General features: G+C 30.4%; 1 protein-coding gene across 1 annotated transcript; it reads left to right on the top strand.

Moving 5' to 3' along the window:
- The first annotated feature begins 1,914 nt into the window (after window positions 1-1,914).
- LOC147071406 (ecdysteroid-regulated 16 kDa protein-like) lies at window positions 1,915-17,714 on the top strand. Its single transcript, XM_085948189.1, has 3 exons — window positions 1,915-2,114; window positions 13,795-13,905; window positions 16,046-17,714. The coding sequence occupies exons 1-3, from the start codon at window positions 2,036-2,038 to the stop codon at window positions 16,324-16,326; spliced, it is 471 nt and encodes a 156-aa protein (XP_085804315.1). The 5' UTR covers window positions 1,915-2,035; the 3' UTR covers window positions 16,327-17,714.
- The last annotated feature ends 4,113 nt before the right edge of the window (window positions 17,715-21,827 follow it).

Below are 21,827 nucleotides of genomic sequence, written 5' to 3'. Positions count from 1 at the left end.
CGGGAGACAATTAATTGACGTCTTCGAAATGTGGTGTTGGCGCTGTAAGTCAAACCAGTCATTCATCCAGATACCCCAGATAAAGAAACGGTTCTCGACAATTTTTCTGTGACACATTCTGCCGTTTGCAGATAAAGAGCAACAGCGTGTTAAAGTCACTAAGCTAAGGAGCTTACTGGGGGCAGCTTCATGAGATGCAGATTATCGATAGGGGTGGAATGGCTTTATTGCTCAGAATATGACTGAATTTTAGGATAGTCATGATTATTAGTAACGAGGGAACGGCCAAGAAGAAGAATGGATTATTTAATTTACAGTTGATAAAATTATGAGATTTGAGAACAATATGTGAGTGGTTTGCAGTAGACGAAAACGATGTTGAGCGGATAAACCGAGCAACTGAAATCGAACACAGTTTGGGAATACTATACTGGCCTACACATTAATTATTGTATATTATATATTAATTATTTATTAATATTATATCTTTCGTACATCAAATATACCTATGTGCGGAACGCTTGATAATAAATGATTATTTAACGTCTTTCCTGGCCTTTAACAAGCAAATTCAATGGGAGAAATGGATGGACATAATATAAAGCTGGATATTCATTAGCGAGTCGTAACTGTAACCATTCCTGATACTGTAACCAATTCTAGATGCGAAATAATTATTTATTAGGCTTGCGAACTAATTATTAGTCGTCCATACTAGTTACTGCATCTGCAACGGTCACAATTATGGCTCGCTAATCAGTACCGGGCTTAATATTATTGTCACAGACAGTGTAATCATTCCATCGGTAAGTAATAAACTTATATAATGAAAAACGAGTGACATTTTTAATAGTATGCAATTATTGGTCTGTAAATCTGGAAAAGTAATTTATAGACCGACCGCCTCTGAAGCCGTGGATTGCGGGATTGGTCCAACAGATAAACATGGATGTGGTTTTTCATTGTGAATTTGATCTAGTTGGGGTACATGGTCTGTAAAACTCCCACCTCCGCACCCGTTATGTATATGCAGCACGTCATACGCGGCCGGCTAACATAACCCTTACGTGTGCCAGATCAAAAAAAATTAAGCCCTCATTTTGTCCCGAGCAGAGCCGCACGGGACTGGTGATGCAACCTTGCACCGAAGTGCGAATGCATGATGTTAATTTATATGGAAACTATCAGAGTGACTTTAATTTGAAGAGTCGCAAGGGGAGTCGAGAGTGTTCCGCTCCCCGTACGCTCTGGCGAATTTAGTAAAGGCCGCAAAATTGGCCTCGGTTGCCACCATGTCAGCGTGTCCTATTGGGTCCGAATGGGGTCGGACCCAGGCAAATAACTCCGCTCGTTCGGGGCTGCTGGTCGTGTCTAGTTGGGGTAGTGATGATTGGGTGAACGGCAAACAACCATTCTTCGTAAAAATACTATCAATGTAACGTCCACTAAATTTGATGAAAAAACTGGCGCAACAATGTGAGAAATAAAAAATCATTCAAAAGTTATACAAATCAAATATTCTGATCATATTCGGAATTCAGAATTTTCTGGCTAATCATTTAGCTAAAAATACATTTCTGCATGTTATTTTGAGTCACTATCTACTATAGGTACATTATGTCATATTGATCACTGTCTAAGTCAGGTTGTTATGATTGTTTTACCTCGGCCCAACATGCAGTTTTTACAATCATAATTATTAACACCTGCTTGAATTTAAAAATATGCTATTTATATACAATGCTTTCGTTAACAATCTTGCTAAATTGCACACACTGAATTACACAGCAGTAAACATAATATTATTATATTCAGCGAAAAATTCGTCCCTGTATTTATTAACTGTTGTATACTGCTTTCATGCCTCTTTGTGATGTGGTGGGATCAAGTCCATTTATATCGCAAACAAATATGTCTTCCAGTCAGTGTTAAACTGAACGCGACGTTGCACCAACCACCTTACATACGGGTTTAAATAACCGTCATAACCAAACTAGATTAATATCATTTTTCCAAGTTCAAATTTAGAACAAACATGAATTCTGTTGCGATCGCGTTTGTGATTTCGTGTCTTGTGTGCATTGCTGTTGCAACACAGGTTTCTCAGTGCGATGGTGTGTATTATATTTTAATAAATTAGTGTTTTTTGTTATAAATACATTACTTCTTTGTATTGAAACTGGTTTTTATCAATAAGCCGTTAGCATATATTATCTGTTAATTTGCAAAACAAACAAAATATTACCTAACAAGATATCGATAATGTCAGGGATCACGCATTTTTTTATTATGACCCACTTTTTGGCGGGTTTATATTATTAAATTTATGACAAACAAGTTGTATTTATTTATTTCACGCGGAGAAAGAAGTTTATTTATTTATGTTAATAATATTGTAGTTCCCTGGTTACTCTTTGGCAGACAACCTTGACACACAATAAGCCTATAATACTGGTAAAACGAAAAAAATTTATAAGTAATAATTTATTGTAGCCCATAAACAGATTATACATAATAAAGGTGACCAGATTTTCAAATAAAGCAATATGTATTTTATACAGTACCTACGCTTGATTGAAATCTATATTTTACGAATATAAACAAAGTTTCTAAACTTTGTAGAAGGTTTTGCGGAGAATGTGTAGATTTACTGTTTCAAAATCATTACTGTTTTATTTCAATTTACTGATTTGTATGTTTATGTATATATTTCTCCCAGTACCTATTACAAAATTAAATTTTATCAAAATTTCAACTCGTGTTCATACTCGTAGTGAATTAATTAAATTTATAGACATGTAATGTAATAATAATCTATTAATGTTTTTCACTTAAAAAATTAATTGTTTTGAACTTTGATCCATGTTTTTTTAAGTATCGTAATATTTACTACAAAGCACTATTTTGTTGCCATGCATATTTTTATTATCACAACGTTTTTATTAGTTTGTATTCTTGTCTGTCCGGTGGTTGTTTGTCCAGTACAAATCTTGCAATCGATTTTTAACTAACTTCCCGACTAGCTAGACATTTGAAAATTTTAGAATATATCAAAACACGATGCCAATGCAATCTTTTAATACTTTTAGCCATCTTTAAGCAGAATTGAATTCAATTTTAGTTAATTCTGTTTTGTATGGAAAGTTATTTCAAAAGAATCCGTAAAAAATAAAAGACTATTATTGGTTGCTAAGGGATGGTCCTAGCAACTACATTATTAATATATATGTGCATTACTATGGAAATCAAAATGAAATGTCAAAATGACATTTAAGTATTCTATATTTGTTTGTTTGTTTTTTATTTACTTCATATCAAGTACAAGTTTGAGCATATTGAGCATAATAATTCAACAGAAAATTTAAAAACGTTGTATATAACGTTGTTCTTTTTATCTTGTAATTATTTCAGTTAATACTGAGTAGTGATTAATTTGTTTAATACTTTATAATATCGTACTTGTATATTACAGTGGTTTTTAAACTTTTCCGTTTCACGGCGCATTTAGTGTAAAAAGCTTCTTTGTTAACTATGTAGTGTAAAACCAACTAAAACGGTTCCCGCCAGAATCAGATTGGTCATTTTTTTGGGTCTCTAAGCAGAAAATTGAAAATATTACTCTCTGAAGTAGGTTCGAGAGTGGTTTTTAGGTTTTCCCAGTTGTTAATCGAAAGTCTTCCTATCTAGGATGAAAAAGAAAAGTCTGTTTATGCGAAATATTGTTTGGGGTATATTCCAAATAAATGACAAACGTGCGTTTTTCAAAATAAAAACTGTCGTCTAGTTCATCTATTGTCACTGTAGCGATAAAATAAGAGAAGTTTACATTTTGATTACTCCTGCTGAATATAAAAAAATATACAACGTAAGTTTCGTACCAACTTAGCTGCGGTTTTTTTTATTGTACCTATACCATAGATGTATTTTTTCTATACCATAGGTATACGTTTTTTATAATGCGAAATAAACAACAATATACTGCTGTATCGGCATATCAAATTAGTCAATACGGTGTAACTATTATTTATTTAAAAAATAACACTAAATAAATATTCATTATAATATTCCTCAGCGAGATAATATTTTTTCGAGAAAAAAAAACAATATATAATTACGAGATAAAAAGAACTTTTTATATAGGTACCACGTTTTTAATTTTTCTGTTGATTGTATTAATAATTTAGGACAAATAAGGCAATTGTCAACAAATCATTTTTTTGCTATTTTGCAACAAACAAACAATTCATACAGAATACTGAAATGTCATTTTGATTTCCATAGTAACGGACGTATATATTAATAATTTATTTGCAACCAATAATAGTGGATTGGATTACGGATTTCTTCCGAAATAACTTTTCATACAAAACAGAATAAACTGAAAATGAATTCAATTCTACTTAAAGATTGCTAAAAGTATTAAAAGAATGCATTGGCATCGAGTTCTGATAATATATTCTAAAAGTTTCAAATGTCTAGCTAGTCGGGAAGTTAGTTAAAAATCGATTGCAAGATTTGTACTGGACAAACAACCACCGGACAAACAAGAATGCGAGCTAAGAAAAACGTGGTAAAAAACAAGGAAAACTAATATTTGACTATTGAAATGAGAATCAAAATAAAAAAAATCCACTTTTCATATTACGATAACTATGTAGGTACAAATTAATATCTGTATATTAGTTCCGTGATATAATCAGTGATATAATATAATAAACACTAAATACATAATTATTCAATATATATAAATTAGGGATTGAAATACCGAATGGTTACATATCAATACCGGTATTTCGGTAGTTATTATTGGATACCAATATTCGTCAAAACATTCAGGACAAAAAGTAGGTATATATCAATTAATACAGCTTTAAAAATCTCGGTAAAACATTAATAATGATTTATGAAAACGAAAATATATACAATAATAAGTAGAAATGCTGACTCTTACGAATACTTACCTTCAATTCATTGGTGATAATATTATCAAGTAAAATATGCCCTCACAAAAGCTAGTTTATAAATTAATAATTACAAGATAAAAAGAACTTTTTATATACAACGTTTTTAAATTTTCTGTTGAATCATATAAACTTGACTTGACTAGCTTAAACGATCAAAAAAATTTGTACTTGATAGAAATAATACTGAAATGTCATTTTGACATGTCATATTGATTTCCATAGAAACGCACGTATATATTAATAATTTAGTTGCTAGGACCCCAGACCCCTAGCAAACAATAATGGTGTCGAAATAACTTTTCATACAAAACAGAATTAACTGAAAATGAATTCAATTCTACTTAAAGATGGCTAAAAGTAATAAAAAAATGCATTGGCATCGTGTTCTGATATATTCTAAAAGTTTAAAATGTCTAGCTAGTCGGGAAGTTTGTTAAAAATCGATTGCAAGATTTGTACCAGACAAATAACAACACGAGCTAAAAAAAACGTTGTAAAAATAGAGTAAATTTAGTATCAGTTATAATTGTATCTTTGTAAAAGTAAGTCCGGTTGTCGAATTTTCCTACCATGATTTTTGATAAACCTAAAAGAACGTTCAACATCTTCTAAAATTCACAACTAAAAGCATTTAGTTGAATTATCTACAATGCAATTTTAGTAAAGACAACGAAATCTCACTATTGATCACATCGTTAGTCAACCATTTTATAGTCATTGTTTAGTTATTTGAACACATTTGGTTACTGTCTTTTTAATACCGTAAATAACTGTAATTTTTATTATGAAACCCGGTATTTCGGTATCGATAAACACTGAAATACCGGCATTGCAAACCCTAGTATAAATGAATAATGAATGGTTTTCTTGTTTTTCCAAATTACATTACAATGTGTTGATAAATAGATTGATATTATATTCAAACCTGATTCTGAATCACTTATTTGGTTGACACGAAATCATTGCATTGTATGTTCATTAAAGATCTGTATAAATATTAACTTATTTAAAAATAATATTAAGTACATTATTATCATTGAAAGTTGTTATAAAATGAATAGTATATTTATATATTATTTACTATTTAGCAACATCAAGCAAAATGGTATAATGATACCTTATCGATCACCATCTATCGATTTGCAATAATTAATGATTATGTAACGACACGTACTTTGGGAAAGCAGAGTGCCTTCGATAGAAAGTTTGCCAATTGAATATATCTCGAGTATTCGTTGTCAATAATATAATAAGTACTGTAGCATTACACTTAATGATTACCTACTGGATAATTACCAGACTGTTATTAAATCGAGAGATTTTGGTTACTAATTATTAAAATAATTTATAAGCATTTGGGTACTTTTAATAATGTACTTCAATGATAATATAATATGTAATACGTATTGTATACTCACGCAACAGCTTCCCCATGTGATTTAATACATATTATATTAACATCAGTAATATTTCGATACTAAGGTTTTACATAGAAACAGCTCAACATTTCAAGGATGTGACATAGTGATGACAATCCATATATTCATAATTTAACACTAAAACAAAAAATCAAATACATCGTAATTGTGTTGTGAAATATTCTTCTTAGGATTACGGAAATTTCAGTGTTGATTTGATTTATATGTGGCTGTAAAGTTTTATTGATCATTGTTAAATTCAACTAAGTTAATTAAAAAATAAACTAATGAAAAGTTATGACAAAAAATATACGCTATTAGGTATGTGAGAATAGGTTTTTTTTAAAGATGTTTCCATACACAATCGTACGGTACATATCATGAATTTATTATTTGGAATTATATTTTACAATAATACTTACTTTATGACAACATCTTCTTGGCTACGTGTTAAAACTGTGAATTAACATGCTCCTCTCATTTTCAACCGCACTTATAAACTAACAAGCTCCTCCCATTTAGTCGACAACAGCGCCATCCTTCACGTAGCCAAGAAGATGTTGTCGTACTATATGTTTGTATGTATATAATATAGTCTGGACTAGTCTAGACCTTTTTCGGTTAAAACACTTTATATCAAGATTAATCTTGCAAATTTTGCAGTAAAATTTTAATAATGGTTCTATGTAATTATATTATAATGTTAAAATAAAATGAAAAAGATCGAACATACAGACTAAAGATTATTTAATGCTCTAATTAAAAGTCAGTATATTTTTTTAATACTTTTATATCAGTTGAAACGTTGTTGATAATAATTTATAAACTATAATATACCTAGGAGAAAAATTATTCATATAACATTATAAAGATTATTTGAAATTTATAGTTACATTTTGACAGTGTATTAAAATGCGAACGTAATTGATAATGAAATTTCATATTACTTTATTATTGAAAACAAACAGTTACTTAATATTATATTATACTGAGAATTATATAGAGAAACAATAATCATAATAAAAGAGTAAAACAAAATAAGTGACGAGGTGTAAAATTAAACAATATAAGTAGATATATATGTAAACCAATAAAATAATAATTTATTGATATACTAGGTTTCCCGGACTATGTAAAATACCTCTTCTAGTCCCCTGGATATCTCAAGAGTACCTACCTAAAACAACGACTGTATTACGTCTTTGGTGATGTCACGTACCTGTTTTATCAGTAAGCGATGACCGATTTCAGCCACCTTCTTTAAAGTAGACCGTTCCCAGGATCCAAATATCTAGACACCCAGAGAACATACAATATAATTAGGTGACAGATAGTCGTATTTTTTGGTTTTGTTAGACTCAGCGAAAAGAGCTGCTGAACCTAACGATTGAACAGGTGAGATGCCGTGAGTGTATCCACCACAGTGGTATCCCAAACCAAACATTTTCATTACCTCCATGGAATCATCGTGATACTCGTACCATTAGGTCAGCCAACAATAGGCTCATGCCTTGACGAAACTCTTGACTAAACCAAAGATTGACAGATCACATCATTGATGGCAGAATGATGACTATATCTCCCGACACTCTTCTGGAAAAAAATCCGACAAAAAAGGTTTCATTGTCAATACTCAATCACATTAAAATTTATACTTATACATGTCTTCAATATATGTAATAGAATATTATATTATTTTCTGCCGTCGTCATGAATATTTAAATGGAAACTATTTTTAATAAAATAAACATGTTTTGATTATAAATTTGAGCTATATTAAATGTTAAATGACAATATTTGCCTTTTAAATATACATTTTTTTTATTATAGAAGATGTTGCCACCAATTTATTATTATTAGTATTTTTTACCATATTAACAATAGTGGTATAAAAGAGTTTTCCGCTCGCTTGTTGGTGCATGTTTTAAAATCACTCTTTTTTTAAAAATCAAAGTCGACGCTATCAATGTCATTTTGATATTTCACGATAATTGAGATTTTCGTTACGGTCCATTATGGCCTTTACGATAATAACCAATGTCACGAAAACTGTTTTTGTTGTTGTAATATTAAAAAAGTATTCTCAGAAAATGATGTATTTCTGATGAAAATAAAATGGCATATTATGTTTGTAAATATCGTCAGTACACAACTAGATGACGGATTAAACGTATACAATATATTATTATTATTATCATGCATTGTTCCGTAAATGGTGAATCATTTGAATGCATTATATCAGAGAATGGGAAGTAGGTACGTACTACCTATTCAAAAACCTACATACCGTAAAATAAAAAAATGCATATCGTGTGTATAACAAAATAATATGTTACCAATTTAACAAAAATATATTTTGTTATATTGTGTATTTTTCAACTATGATTAACGCGAGTTGATACAGAGATACGAGTTGATTAGTCACATTATTTTAAAATACTTCAAGAAGTAGGTAGTATTCAAAATGTATAACTCACATAACAACAACTTTCGGATTTGGCGACAAATGTTCTGTGGGTCTATTCTATACACAATGCGGCTATCGACGGCCATCGACGGTAGTTTACCATATGTATGTATCGATGTATTATAATTGTTACAATAAGTTTGCCGTCTAAACTGTCTATATCGCTCTAAAAATTAAAGCAGACAAGATAGAGGCTGTTAAAACATACCACTTTTTGACAGTAGTTTAGAGTTTAGACGGTGAACTTTTGTAACATTAAATTTAACCACCTCAATACATAATCATGATACAATACCGCCAATAGCCGCCTTATGTATAGAATACACCCACTGATGTCAAAATTGTTTAAATAGTAGTCTTGGAAGTATGGCTGTTGTGATGAAATAGAAAAATGTTACATTTATGCAAAAAACATTTGCAATGTTTGAAAAAATAATAATTTTTAAATCAATAATTGACGTTTAGCGTAAATTGACAAATATTCCGGTGATATTAGTCGTTCATGAGATAGAGCTGAGAAACTAAAAATCGTCGGCCATTTTCCAAGATGGCGGCCGTAGTACAGCATGTATGAGTATCGTATCCGCTTTAGGGGAATTAAGTCCATAAAAAAGTTTAATGATTTTTCTCGTACAATAGAATATAGATGTATAGCGCACAGTAGATGCTGAGAATGTAATTTCGGGAGAATTCCACTCTCTTCCATCTCTTACACAATCATTTCAGGATAGCATTTTTCTCATATTCTCAGCAACTTCAGAAACTTGATGGTTTGGTAATAATACTTTATGGAATTGACTGTTTCATTGAGTAAAAAAAAAATTCTGCCTAAATTTGGTTGAAATACTTGTAGTTATTGACAGATACCGGTGAAATTGTGCGGCAGAGCACATAAATCCCCAATGTTCTTCATTTAATTTTTAAATCTATTTAAGGGGGGACATGCTCAGCGTAGGTCAAAATGGAGCTTTTGTTCTATTTTCAAAGCATGATACTGGACATATCTTAAACGTTGTACGCTGAGCACGTCCGCCCTTAAATAGTAGAACACGAATCGTGATTTCCGTTTCAGATTTACTTATATATTATTTTGGTTTCATTTAGTAGAGAAGAATTACTTCGATGATTTTGAGTTTATAAAATTAATAATGACGCGCTTTACGCAAACATGCTGTCAAATTATTTGCCAATCCTGAGCGATGTTTTGTTTTGATTGCATTTATTGAAGAGAATGCCGTTTCGCACAGATTTGCACAACAAAAAAACGACTAAAGTATGCCTCAACTCTCCGAATATACGGGTAATTATTATTTTCACAGTGTTGGCCCCACAAATAAAATTGTAAAGACTAAAAACTTTGGCCTCCAACAACACTTTTCATTTCATTGTCTGAATCTTCTTCAAGCAAGGCAAAATAATTGTAGCGAACATTTTTAATATTGTGACCATACCGAATTAGATTCGATATAAATAAATAAGATTTAGAATTAAAGAAATTTTTATTTTTTAAGAAAAATCGATGTTTTTTTAAACAACCATTAAATATATTAAAAGTCTGATTTTTTAAAAATTATTTTCGCAGTATTGGAGAAAAACTAGTAAACTAAACTTTAGTTATAAATATAACGATATAATATTAAAAGATGGAATTCTTTCAAGAATTTACTTTTTATAGCGTTTTTTTAATTGCAAAATCTTAGATTTTAAAGAAAAAATATTTATCTTTTTAATGTTTTTATATAGTGGTTAATTAAAAAAATATTAATTACATATATAAATTGTCTTAAATCATAAGCATCGGATTTTTTCGCTATGTGCCTCTGGTAAGCGAAGCATTTACTCCAAAGCAAAGGATAAAAACAGCAATTGTTAAGGTTCAATTGAAGTGGGTGAAACCATCCCTATTCAATATTAACATGTTATGTGGAATTATACTATATTTTGTAATTAATTTTTACATATAAAATATTTCTACTAAGAATGACATTGAGAACCACTAAAGTGGTGAAAATAACGTCTAAAATAAAATTAGAATAACGCACCGTGTGATCTACCCTAAGTTCAATAACATTTTGATGCAATTTATTAAAAATATATTGTAGTATTATAAAATAGAGGTCAAACATTAATAACGGAATTCTTTGAACAGATTTTATGGACATTCGCAAGTTTGGCTAATGTAACTATTCTCGCAGTGATATCGTAATATCTAAAGCATTATAGGCCATTCAACATAACAATTCTTAATTAGGAAAAAGTAAAATGAACATGACATTATTAGATAATTCATGATTTCAATCTATACTCATTCCTACACTATTATAGAGATAAATTTCGTGAAATTTCATTAATCTTAAAATGTTAAATTATCTGATTATCTATTTTTTTTACTACTCACTTCTTTTTATTTTATTTTATGTTATATTATTTATATAATTTTACTTTCTTGTTAGGTTATTATATTATATTACGTACTAAATATCTGATAGAAGAACTTCACGAGTACAATACCTTCTAGTTTTTATTTTTATTTATAGTACTGTTAATGTCTGTTTTCCTCAATAATATATTTTTTAAGTTATTATAAACGACTAGGTACTAATTTTTGATTTTGGATAGGTACATATTATATTAAACATCTGAACTTATCTTTAGGGTATAATGATAGAAAGTTTAATCTTACATAATCGCGGATGGACAACGTCTACTTGAACCAACCGTTCGGTGACGTGTGTTTTTTTTATTATTGAACGAGACAGTTGCGACAATCATCAATATCATTTCAAAAAGTGTTAAAAAAAAAAAAATAAGGACTTTCATAATAACTCAGCAAGTGAAACGCAATTTAAAATATATTAGCGAAACGGAGTGCTATTCTCGAGGATTTCATGAATAATGTAGATATGTATAAACTTTTCAATGAAAGATCGTAATAATTTCATGTTAATTATTTACTAACAATAAAAAGTATGTTGCCATGTCATAATAGTACAACTTCTCTTTTTTATTTCTGCGCTAGATACCAGGGTGGGAATTTTACCTCCTCGACAAGTGTCCTCCATTGCCTTCAATCCCTCAATAGTCGTCTCCAATTTTCAGAACACAAAGTTGTAGCTATCCAACAATTTATTATTTCAAATATTACGTAATTTGTTATAATGCGTAGATAACGGCGTAGAGGTTCGTAGCCCAGTTTTCTGACCCGATATTTCAACGCGTGGTAATTACGCAAACCTCCAACCCTTAATAGCTAACTAATACTTTCTACTACTTTCTTAACAATCTAAAAGTTTATTAAGTCATTATGAGCAATCAAATATTCTGTAAATAAGTGAAGTTTCAATGATTTTATCATATTCAACACTGACTTTCCATCTAACATTTTAAAAATACAATTTTATTATATGAATATACTGATTTCATTTTATTTTTTTACTGATGTTTCACAAAAAATAGTCAAGTTTTATATGACCCTGTTATAAGCAGTTGCTTAATTTATTGATAAGTACTCCAAATTCACACATTGGTCGAAAAAAATGTGCTTAAATTAGAGACAGTAAGTTAGATTTCAATCCGCGATCTAAAAATTAAGGGGGAGGCTTGTACCTACCAGAGGCACTTAGCGGAAAAATACGAAGCTTGAAATTTGAGACATTTTTTTGATAATTTACAATTTCAACTGTATTATTTAATAAATATCTATCTGAAAACATTAAAAAGAAAAATATTTTTTTAAGTCAAAGATAAACTTATAATTGTAAAAAAATCAAAATTTGTTACATATTTATCTCCCCAGTTACGCTATTATTACATTATATTTTATGGTCATATTTATTAAAAATTAGTTTATTAAATTATCTATTTTTTTCTCGTGCATATTTTTGACTAATTCATAGTTTTAATACTTTTATATTTATTTTAAAAAACATCGATTTTTATAAAAATATAAATGTGTATAACTTGAAATACTTTTTATTTACATAATAGAAATATAAATGATGAAATTTATCTGAACAATGATTATTTTAAGTTATTTTGAATCCATATGACGATATTGATTAGATTTAAAAGTATTGTAGTCCAAAAGGGTCTCGACGATATTGATGTTTCTCATTTTAACATAGTCTTTATATTAAGTATATTAAACTATTGACGTATCTACATACAAATATTATATATTGTTGATATTTTTACAGTTATTCCTTATAATTTTGTTATTTGATTTGTCACCATGTAGGTATTCCGTATCTTTCTTCCATTCTTGCGCTCCCGGCTTTTTAAGCAAAATTCAATGTTCGGGCCCTGGCAAAACAGGATGGAATTTAGACATCAACTAAGTAGCATTTATGACACCTCAAAATACTACTTTCTGATACAATATGCACTTCTTTAAGCAGCGTTCGTATTAATACAGCGCGCATTATTTGAAAACATCTTCACTACTGTCCGACAAGAAGATCTAGGCGATAACCGGAAGTCGCTGTAGTATAAGTGCGATTAAATAAATATGAGGGTCTTGTTAGTTCAAATTTTTAACACGTGGACAATCGGAAGTCGTTGCAGTCGAAGTGCGGTTAAAAACAGAACTATCTTATTAGTTCACAGTTTTAAAACATTGACAAGAAGATCTTGTTCGACAGTCGTAAAAATCGTTGTATTGTTTTTTATGAAAAAGAATTTTTCCAGTAGGTATATGCATGAGATGTTTTCAAATGATGTATGTTCAATACCTATATAGAATATTACATTCTCAAATCTTGTGAATTATTCGTTGAATAAAATAAATTATTTATATGTTATAATGATATCCGGTTGTAAATATAAACACCCTCTTAATGATTAAGCTACGCGACATTAATGATTATCCTTGATTTCATACAGTACCCTTAGCTATCAATCCACGATTGTGAATATAAAACAATAACAGTAATTTTCTATTTTACAGGGAAAAACTATAATGATCTTCAAAATGCTATCACAGTTGCATCATGCAACAAGCCGCCCTGCAAGTTAAGGAAAAAGGCAATAATAACTGTCGAAATAACATTTACACCAGGTGAGTCAAAGAATATATAATTTAATTAGCGCTAGTTATCATAAAACGCCGCGCCGAGAACGCAGAGAATTAATAATATAATATGAATAATAATATGATTCGTATATTCCTGAAAGAGATATTTTATAGCAGCGCCCGGCAATCTATGCCACGCATGCCACTAGGTGGCACGCGAAAGAATTTTTGGTGGCACCCCTCGAAAATGACGATTTATTAAAATTTTTGGAACTTTAAAAACTGTACCATAATGGATTTTATATCAACTTTGCAGAAGTATTTCATAAAGAGATTTAACTATTTTTACAAAAACACTCACATATGTTTAAATATATTATGCAGCCTGACAGTTACAAAATTGATAAAGAATATTTCTGATTTTTAAACATTGAGTATGTTGATTGTTAATGGAATTTAACAATTCTGAAAGTTAGAAATTAAACTTCAAAACTGCCAGGGATGAAATTATGAAAAACGACGACAATTATCTTAACATGATAACCAAAACGTGGAATGAACTCCCAGACAGAGATCATTGTATGAATAAAGTCGCATTCGCTCTTTTAAGTGTTTACGGTACAACGTACTACTGTGAGTAAACATTCTCAATTATGAAATATATTATAAACCCGTATCGAAATCGTTTAACTGAAGAAAATTTCGAAATGTGCATTAAATTAAAAACTTCAAACATTGAACCAAATATTGAGGTGTTAGTTTCCAAAATTTGACCGTCAAGTCACTAATGTTTAAATATTGTAATTTTTATGATGTTTTTTATGTAGCGTGTAGTATTATAGTCGAGTAAAATTGTCTTACAATAGATTTACAAGTTTTATTTCAGTGGCACGTTGAGTGTCCAGTACTTTGAATTGCCTGTTTTGTGGCACTCTAATGCATTTGGTTTGCCGACCGCTGTTTTAGAGTATAACGAAAATTTGAAGGGATGTAATTTAATTAAGAAGTAAATTACTTGTATTTAGAGTTTGTCTATATTAATAATATGAGTACAAGAGTAATGATACATTGAAATATAAAGTGACGAGGCGCTTAGCTACAGTTTTATAATAAACTCCAAGGTCTTCAAATTTTAAGTGTATTCTGGTTTAATTTAAAAAAAGAACAACATACTAAACGATGCAAAAAGATTCATTACGCCTCTATATTAATTACATCACATTTTTGAACCCCCATTCGTTAAAAAACGAATTTGTTGAACATAATTTCTGTATAATATTCTCAGAAAATTATGAGTTTACACTTTGTTGGTTGTGCGTCGTTATTATTTTCTACAACCCCCTCACTCTCATAGAAACAAATCATCATATTCTCTTCTTTATGTCGTTATATTATATAACGAGCCATTATTATTAATTTTATATAATAAAAATAGCGCCTTCGTAAATAATTTGATTATGTAGGTGCATGATATTTAATTGTAATAATTAGCCACCAGAAAAATAGTGAGTATACTGTATTGCATATATTTAAAAACAATAGATATTTAAAAAAAAGTGGAGTCAAGTATATAAAATAATATGCATTCATGTGCAGAAAGAACAATACAGTACAATATGACGATTCTCTGCACGGGAAACATAATATAACGTATTACACTTTTCTTTTAAATTACTTGATAATATTACGATTTTTGAAAGAGATCGTAGTGTAATATTGTTAATACAGTAAATATAAAAAATGTTTCATAAAAAGCGGGAAAAGATTGCAACGAAATAATGAATGAATTCGTCACAACGACCATGTTCCTAACTATCCCCAGAAATGTATAGCAAAAAAATAAGTAGGAACAAATAATAAAATTGGAGAATTTGTCTGCTGTTTATCAGGTCATAACTCGAAACCTGCCACTCTGATTTCGATGAAACTTGCATTGTTATTACTAATTTAGTAGTATAAGAATATCACACTTCTCATCATTCATCACTTCTCGAAAATAATGCACATACAACAATGAGGCGCGGATAGAAAAGCGCGCTCCGAGAAATCAATAATTATTAATATTACGGAACAGTCTATTTCTTCATTGTGTCTACATTTTTTTTCTGTAACTTATGCGGACAAAGTCATGGGCTAGGTTGAAAATATAAACTTCAATTCTAATTGGCGATGATTTCTTTTCTAGACCACGATGTACAAACATTGCAGACCAACGTGTACGCCGAAGTGTTGGGTCTTCCTCTCCCGTTCCTCGGCGTGGATGGCATCAGCGCCTGCGATAAGATCTTCTTGACTGACGGAACAGCTGCCCCCTGCCCCCTGAAGGCGGGTACAGAATACAAGTACAAGAACTCCTTCCCGATCCTCGACTTCTACCCAAGAGTTTCTCTCGTCGTCCACTGGAGTTTGACGGAGAAAAACAACAAAGAGTTGATATGTTTCCAAGTTCCTGCGCGGATTTTGTAAAAAATCCTCGTGATTAGTACTTCATTTCAACGTTGTAATAATTTTCAATAGTGGAGAACCTGAACACAATTTCAATACTGACAATATCAATTATTATTGATGCACTATTATACCTGGTAGGTTTACATACGAACTGCAGTAGGTACTTTAGTATTAACTACAGTATAACTTTGTTATTATTACGCGGTAGTAAAAAGTAAACAGAATATTATGTAAGTATATTAATTTTGACTTACAAAAGATTTACGCATTTATCCTTTCACCCAGGACGAGTCAATATTTAGGTACAGACATAGTAATTATATTTTAGTGGTTCCGGTGTTCAATTATTGACATGGTTTACATACCACTTTCTGTTTCGACGGTAATACATTTTCAACGTAAATTAATTTGAGCTGTTAGTGCATATTGAGTGCATAGTGGAAAGTTAGTTAAATTACCTAAGCGAGCTTATATGTAATAAATAATCGCGGATGAAATTGATCGTATTTTTATTCATTCCTCATTTATATCAGTGGTGAAAAGTGGAGATAGGCTATTAAAATCCAACGTAAATAGTGCATACTAAACTTTGTCAAGCAAACGTATTTGTTTTCATTGGCAAGTGTCAATCGGTCAAGTCTACAATGGGTAGATAGTGTTTGTTAGTTTTTAATAAAATTCAATTAAACCTTGCCTACTCCAAGCCATACTAGATGATAGTAAAAAAATATTCTTTTATCTATAAAATATCTAAAATTATGCCATTAATCTACATCATTATTTTACATATTTCATAGATAGAAGAATATTTTTTATCGACTTACGAAAACATTTCATAATAGTATATTTGGATAAGAAATGGTTATTACTCGTTCGCTAGACCTTTCCAGGATCCAGTCATAATTTACCGGACATTATGCTATTTGACCTCGATGGACGCCAATGAATCTTTATTATTGATTATAGCTTAGATGGGTACGTCCAAATAAGATACGTCTACCTACATATCTAAAAAATCCAGCAAGAAATAACCACTTTGTCATTACGTGCAGTGTTTTTTTTATATTTCAATTATTAATAATTAAGCTGACCATTATTTCCACCCGATAAAATCTATTTTATTGAACAATAATTCTATAATAATCGCATGTAACTGGAAAAATGATTCGTTTAGTCATTGCATTTATTCTTACATAAATAATATTTTGATACGTAGGTATCTAGTTTAATAGCTGACTATAAAATCAATTTTTTTTAAAGCCATTGAAGGAAAATAAACGTTGTTTTAATGTAATTTAGCTGATTTAATTAAATAATAATTGTTAACTTCTTGTTGCAATAATTCAAGGTGATCCGCCTAATTGAAATGAATGATTTTAAATCATAAATAATTAATTATTTATTGCAATTTAATAATAAAAAATATAATATACGTAGGTATCACAAAAAGTTAAATGGTTTCCTACTCCACTATTGTAAATTTAAATTGCAAACTTGCCTTGTATAAATAAAATGTATGTTTAATGCAAATTTATGATATAATTTTATGTATTATGTATGTCAAAGAGAACTAGTGTTATATAAGAATTAACGGAGTAGAGTAGTCAATATTAATGTAGTTTTTTTTATTAAAAGGTTTTATATTTAATGTTGTTTGTTTTATTTTATTGGGATGCTCCCTATAAAATGGGATATTTTCTGAATCTCTCATATCTAATCTCTATCAATCTTATAAGACTGCTTACTATATAAATACTTATATTATATTAAATTGCTTTATTACTGATAGTATACTAATGAACATAGCAGATGAAGAGTGGGCGAAGATGACGACGCTTATGTATGAGGAAACCTAATAGTCTGGATGGGAGTAGAGGTTACAGTTAATGTAGTGTGAATTTTCCAGGAAAGGAACCGAATGAGTAGGCAGAGGTGACATCCTAACTGTGCGAAGAAGCCATTCTCAATTATTATTTCATTTATATACGGCACCGAAACGAAATAATGTATTTAAGTATTGCCACTAAGCTACGAGTACAATGAGCTAATTTGAGAAAGATATTTTAGAATCAATAATTACAGGGATGCCAGAAGAGAAGTTCAACCTGGCTTGCCTGTTATTCAAGTAAGCCGGATTTTGGTGTCCTGAAGGCCGCTAAATTCCATCTATGAAGTGTATAATGTGGAGCTTCGGGGTGCAGGTATCACCTCGAATGAGACAACAAGACTGGCAAGCGACAGGAATCTTGGAGGCACCGTATGGTGTCCATATGCTCCAGCTATGTGGCGGACATGGCCGAAGACGACAGGAAAGCCAATGAAGGTTGTAAAACATGTATAATGAACCTAGGTTCTCAATATGTATAATAAAACTACTCCTGCTCAGATATAGTTAAGTGTGTGTCAAATAAGGGTTTCAGAAATAGTCCTCAAGGGGTAAGACTACTGTTACTCAAAACCGATGAAGTAAAGTGATATGTATTGGAACTACTTAGCGTGCAGGAATAATCGAAGGCTATGGGCTCAATTTGGGCTGTAGTGTTATTTTTTTAACCTTAGTATAATGATAAATATAGTGAGGTTATGAATCAAGTCACAAGATGATACTCTTAGTCGTTTACCCTTACTGTAACAGCCATTTCTTCTTAATGATCATGATACACAATTAACTGATATCCTTTTATAAATTTACGGATTTAAACACCAAATTACCTTTTACTGTGACGATAGTTGAATGCGTAATTATTGGTGATAACATTGAGTATTTTGTACCTAAAAGATAATGAATGATGTAGATACCTACATAAAAATAAACGCTAAAAGAAACAAATCATAGTACAGCCCTCACTGATAAACGATGTAGATGTTACCGCAAATTTAATATCGGATGTGCTGCAGATGTCCTAAGAGAGTTTCGACCTGGCTGCGCCTGGAGCTGTAGGATGCTGTCAAGACCTGGCAAGATGCAACAAGACCTGCGAGCTATAGGGATTCTTGGAGGCACCTGTGGTATCCGCATGGTCTAACTAAGGAGTGGACATGGTCATATAAGAAAAAAATAATGTTTTCATAAAGCCTATGTACAATAAATGTCTAAATAAAAAAAAACCCACAAACCAATCGGATCGCTGTGGACTTTTTGTGAATAAGGAGATCGATGCTTACATTTCTGGTAAATTTGAGCTCCATACCTCGTAGGTCACCCATGCGTACAATCTCTAAGCCTATGGTATCTTTGATAAAAAATATTATAAATAATTATGGGTAAAACAGCAGGATAGACAATCTACTGGGGAGGTCTTAATAAAAATGTGAAATGAGTCGCCATAGACCAAGAATTTGAAGCGAGATTTGTTTTATGACTTATTGACAGTAAGGCTATAAAACCGAAGTAACACAGTCTCCGGAATGTCCCCAATAATACCAATATTTAATACGCGTTTCGTGTACATGTCAAACTTTATTTATTTATATTATGATACAGATATATAATTAAGTAACCATTGAAAATAATATATTCTTTAACACGTATTTAAGTTTATCCCATATTTATCCACACGCAACACATTTTCTATTATTGTTGTGTTCCCTGATCTACTTACTACAATTACTCCAGGGTACTGGAACCAAGTACTGATAGTCATATAAATGAGAATATCAGAACTTAAAATGAAATAAGTAATTGTCAAGAAATCTATAATATTATTAATAATGAAACAATTTGAAGGAAATCAAATTTCATAAATAAATAATGTGTGTCAAAGTTCAGTAAATAATTAATTATTTACACAGTTCCGTAAAAATAAATGTTCGTAATCTTTGCAAAGCAACATGCCCGCCATAAGGGACTCAGTCGCCCTTATACGAAATCCCAAAAATGATCCGATCCATGCTCCAATACAAAGAATTCAAATTCATAAAATATATTTTCATGAATATTATAATAATTGAAGAACCGATGATTAAACTTATTTCTATAAATATGAATTCTCTACGGATAAATAAATATATGTGACATGGCATTAAAACAATGAGTTTGGACCAGTTTGCACATCACTAAATAGGTACCAATTTATGTGTGAAATATAATTTAAACATGCAACTTGATGAAATAAAAAATTATACGTGTTTTAGTCCTAAAATTGGATTACAATTCATGGACGCATGTATATATTAGACGCATGTATGTATTTTCCTTACAACTTGAGTATGTTTTTAATGTATTTTTTTGCTTGGCTCGTCCCACTTAAGATACAAAAAAACATTCATAAATAACACGAAATATAATATCAACATTTTTAGTAATAATAAAGAACCACTTGAAAATAAGACTTTATTAACAGAATCTTAAATATTGTTATGTAGAATTTTACAATCGCATATTTAATTTTGAAGTCAATTTAAGTCGGTGCACTTGTATTCGTTTATTCCTCAGCACATCAATCAATTATATTATTGTAAAAGTGTAATTGCAAAACGACTGTAAAAAGGAAAAAGGATGTAACCCTCAGTTTTTTCAAAACACGTTTTATTGGATAATAACGTTGTACACGACTAAATACACGTTGTGTTCAAAGGATGTAAGCTGAAAATACCGATTTATTATTTAAATTTTAGCTGATAGTTTTAAAAAAGAAGGAAGTGAAGTGGAAAAGACGACTTAACCGTCGGTTTTGTTAGTTTTTCTTTATTTAATTGAATAATCAATATCAGATTAGGGATATAAAAACCAAATAATTATTAATTATCATACATTTCACGGTTATGTTTATTTTGTATTTTAACTTTGACTGAAAACTAAAACATTCTTGTGCCTCCTGTACAATTTGATTTATGTAGATTACGTCCTTTTTCCTTTTTAAAGTCGAAAATAGAGTAATCACGTGGGTTGGTACAAGACCGACTATATCACGTCGTGGCACTGAATTGTGTATTATGGTGGTAGTACTAGTAAAGTTATTGATTATCTCTGAATCCAATGCGGTAATCTGTTTGCAATAAATGAAGATTTTCGATTGTATATTTCGTTCAAATTGTTAGCATTTATTTCAATACGTAACACTCATCATTTTCTATAAACAGTTTAACATTTATTGTATTCAAAATATGAGCGATAATTAGCACCAAAAATTGAAGTTTTATGTCACAGCCTGACTATATTGCGTTTTGTGATTGATATAGGAACGGCAAACTTCGCTTAGTTGATATACTTACCTGAAAGTTTTAATTGGTATGTATTAATTTTAATCTTTAAATTTAACCACCCTCGCGCAATGCACATTTCTCAAATACCCTGAAATGTATTATAATTTGACATACAAATGACGACATGAAAATAATTACATTTGACTTGTATTAATTAGTCAGAAACGTTGCGCAAATCACAATGATTAGTTATAATAAATTTCGTATCAACAATATGCCACTCCTTAGATTCAAGAAGTGCCACTAAACATGAACCGAAGTCTTGGAATCTCTCTGGGAAAATATATTCTTTGAATTTATTATTATTATGTGGG

The sequence above is a fragment of the Rhyacophila brunnea genome, unplaced genomic scaffold, assembly GCF_057557595.1.
Source record: "Rhyacophila brunnea isolate RB1 unplaced genomic scaffold, BYU_Rbru_1.0 scaffold_20, whole genome shotgun sequence".
NCBI classification, from domain to species: domain Eukaryota; kingdom Metazoa; phylum Arthropoda; class Insecta; order Trichoptera; family Rhyacophilidae; genus Rhyacophila; species Rhyacophila brunnea.
The sequence above is the reverse complement of the archived record's forward strand: the minus strand, read 5'-3'. Positions and strand labels throughout refer to the sequence as shown.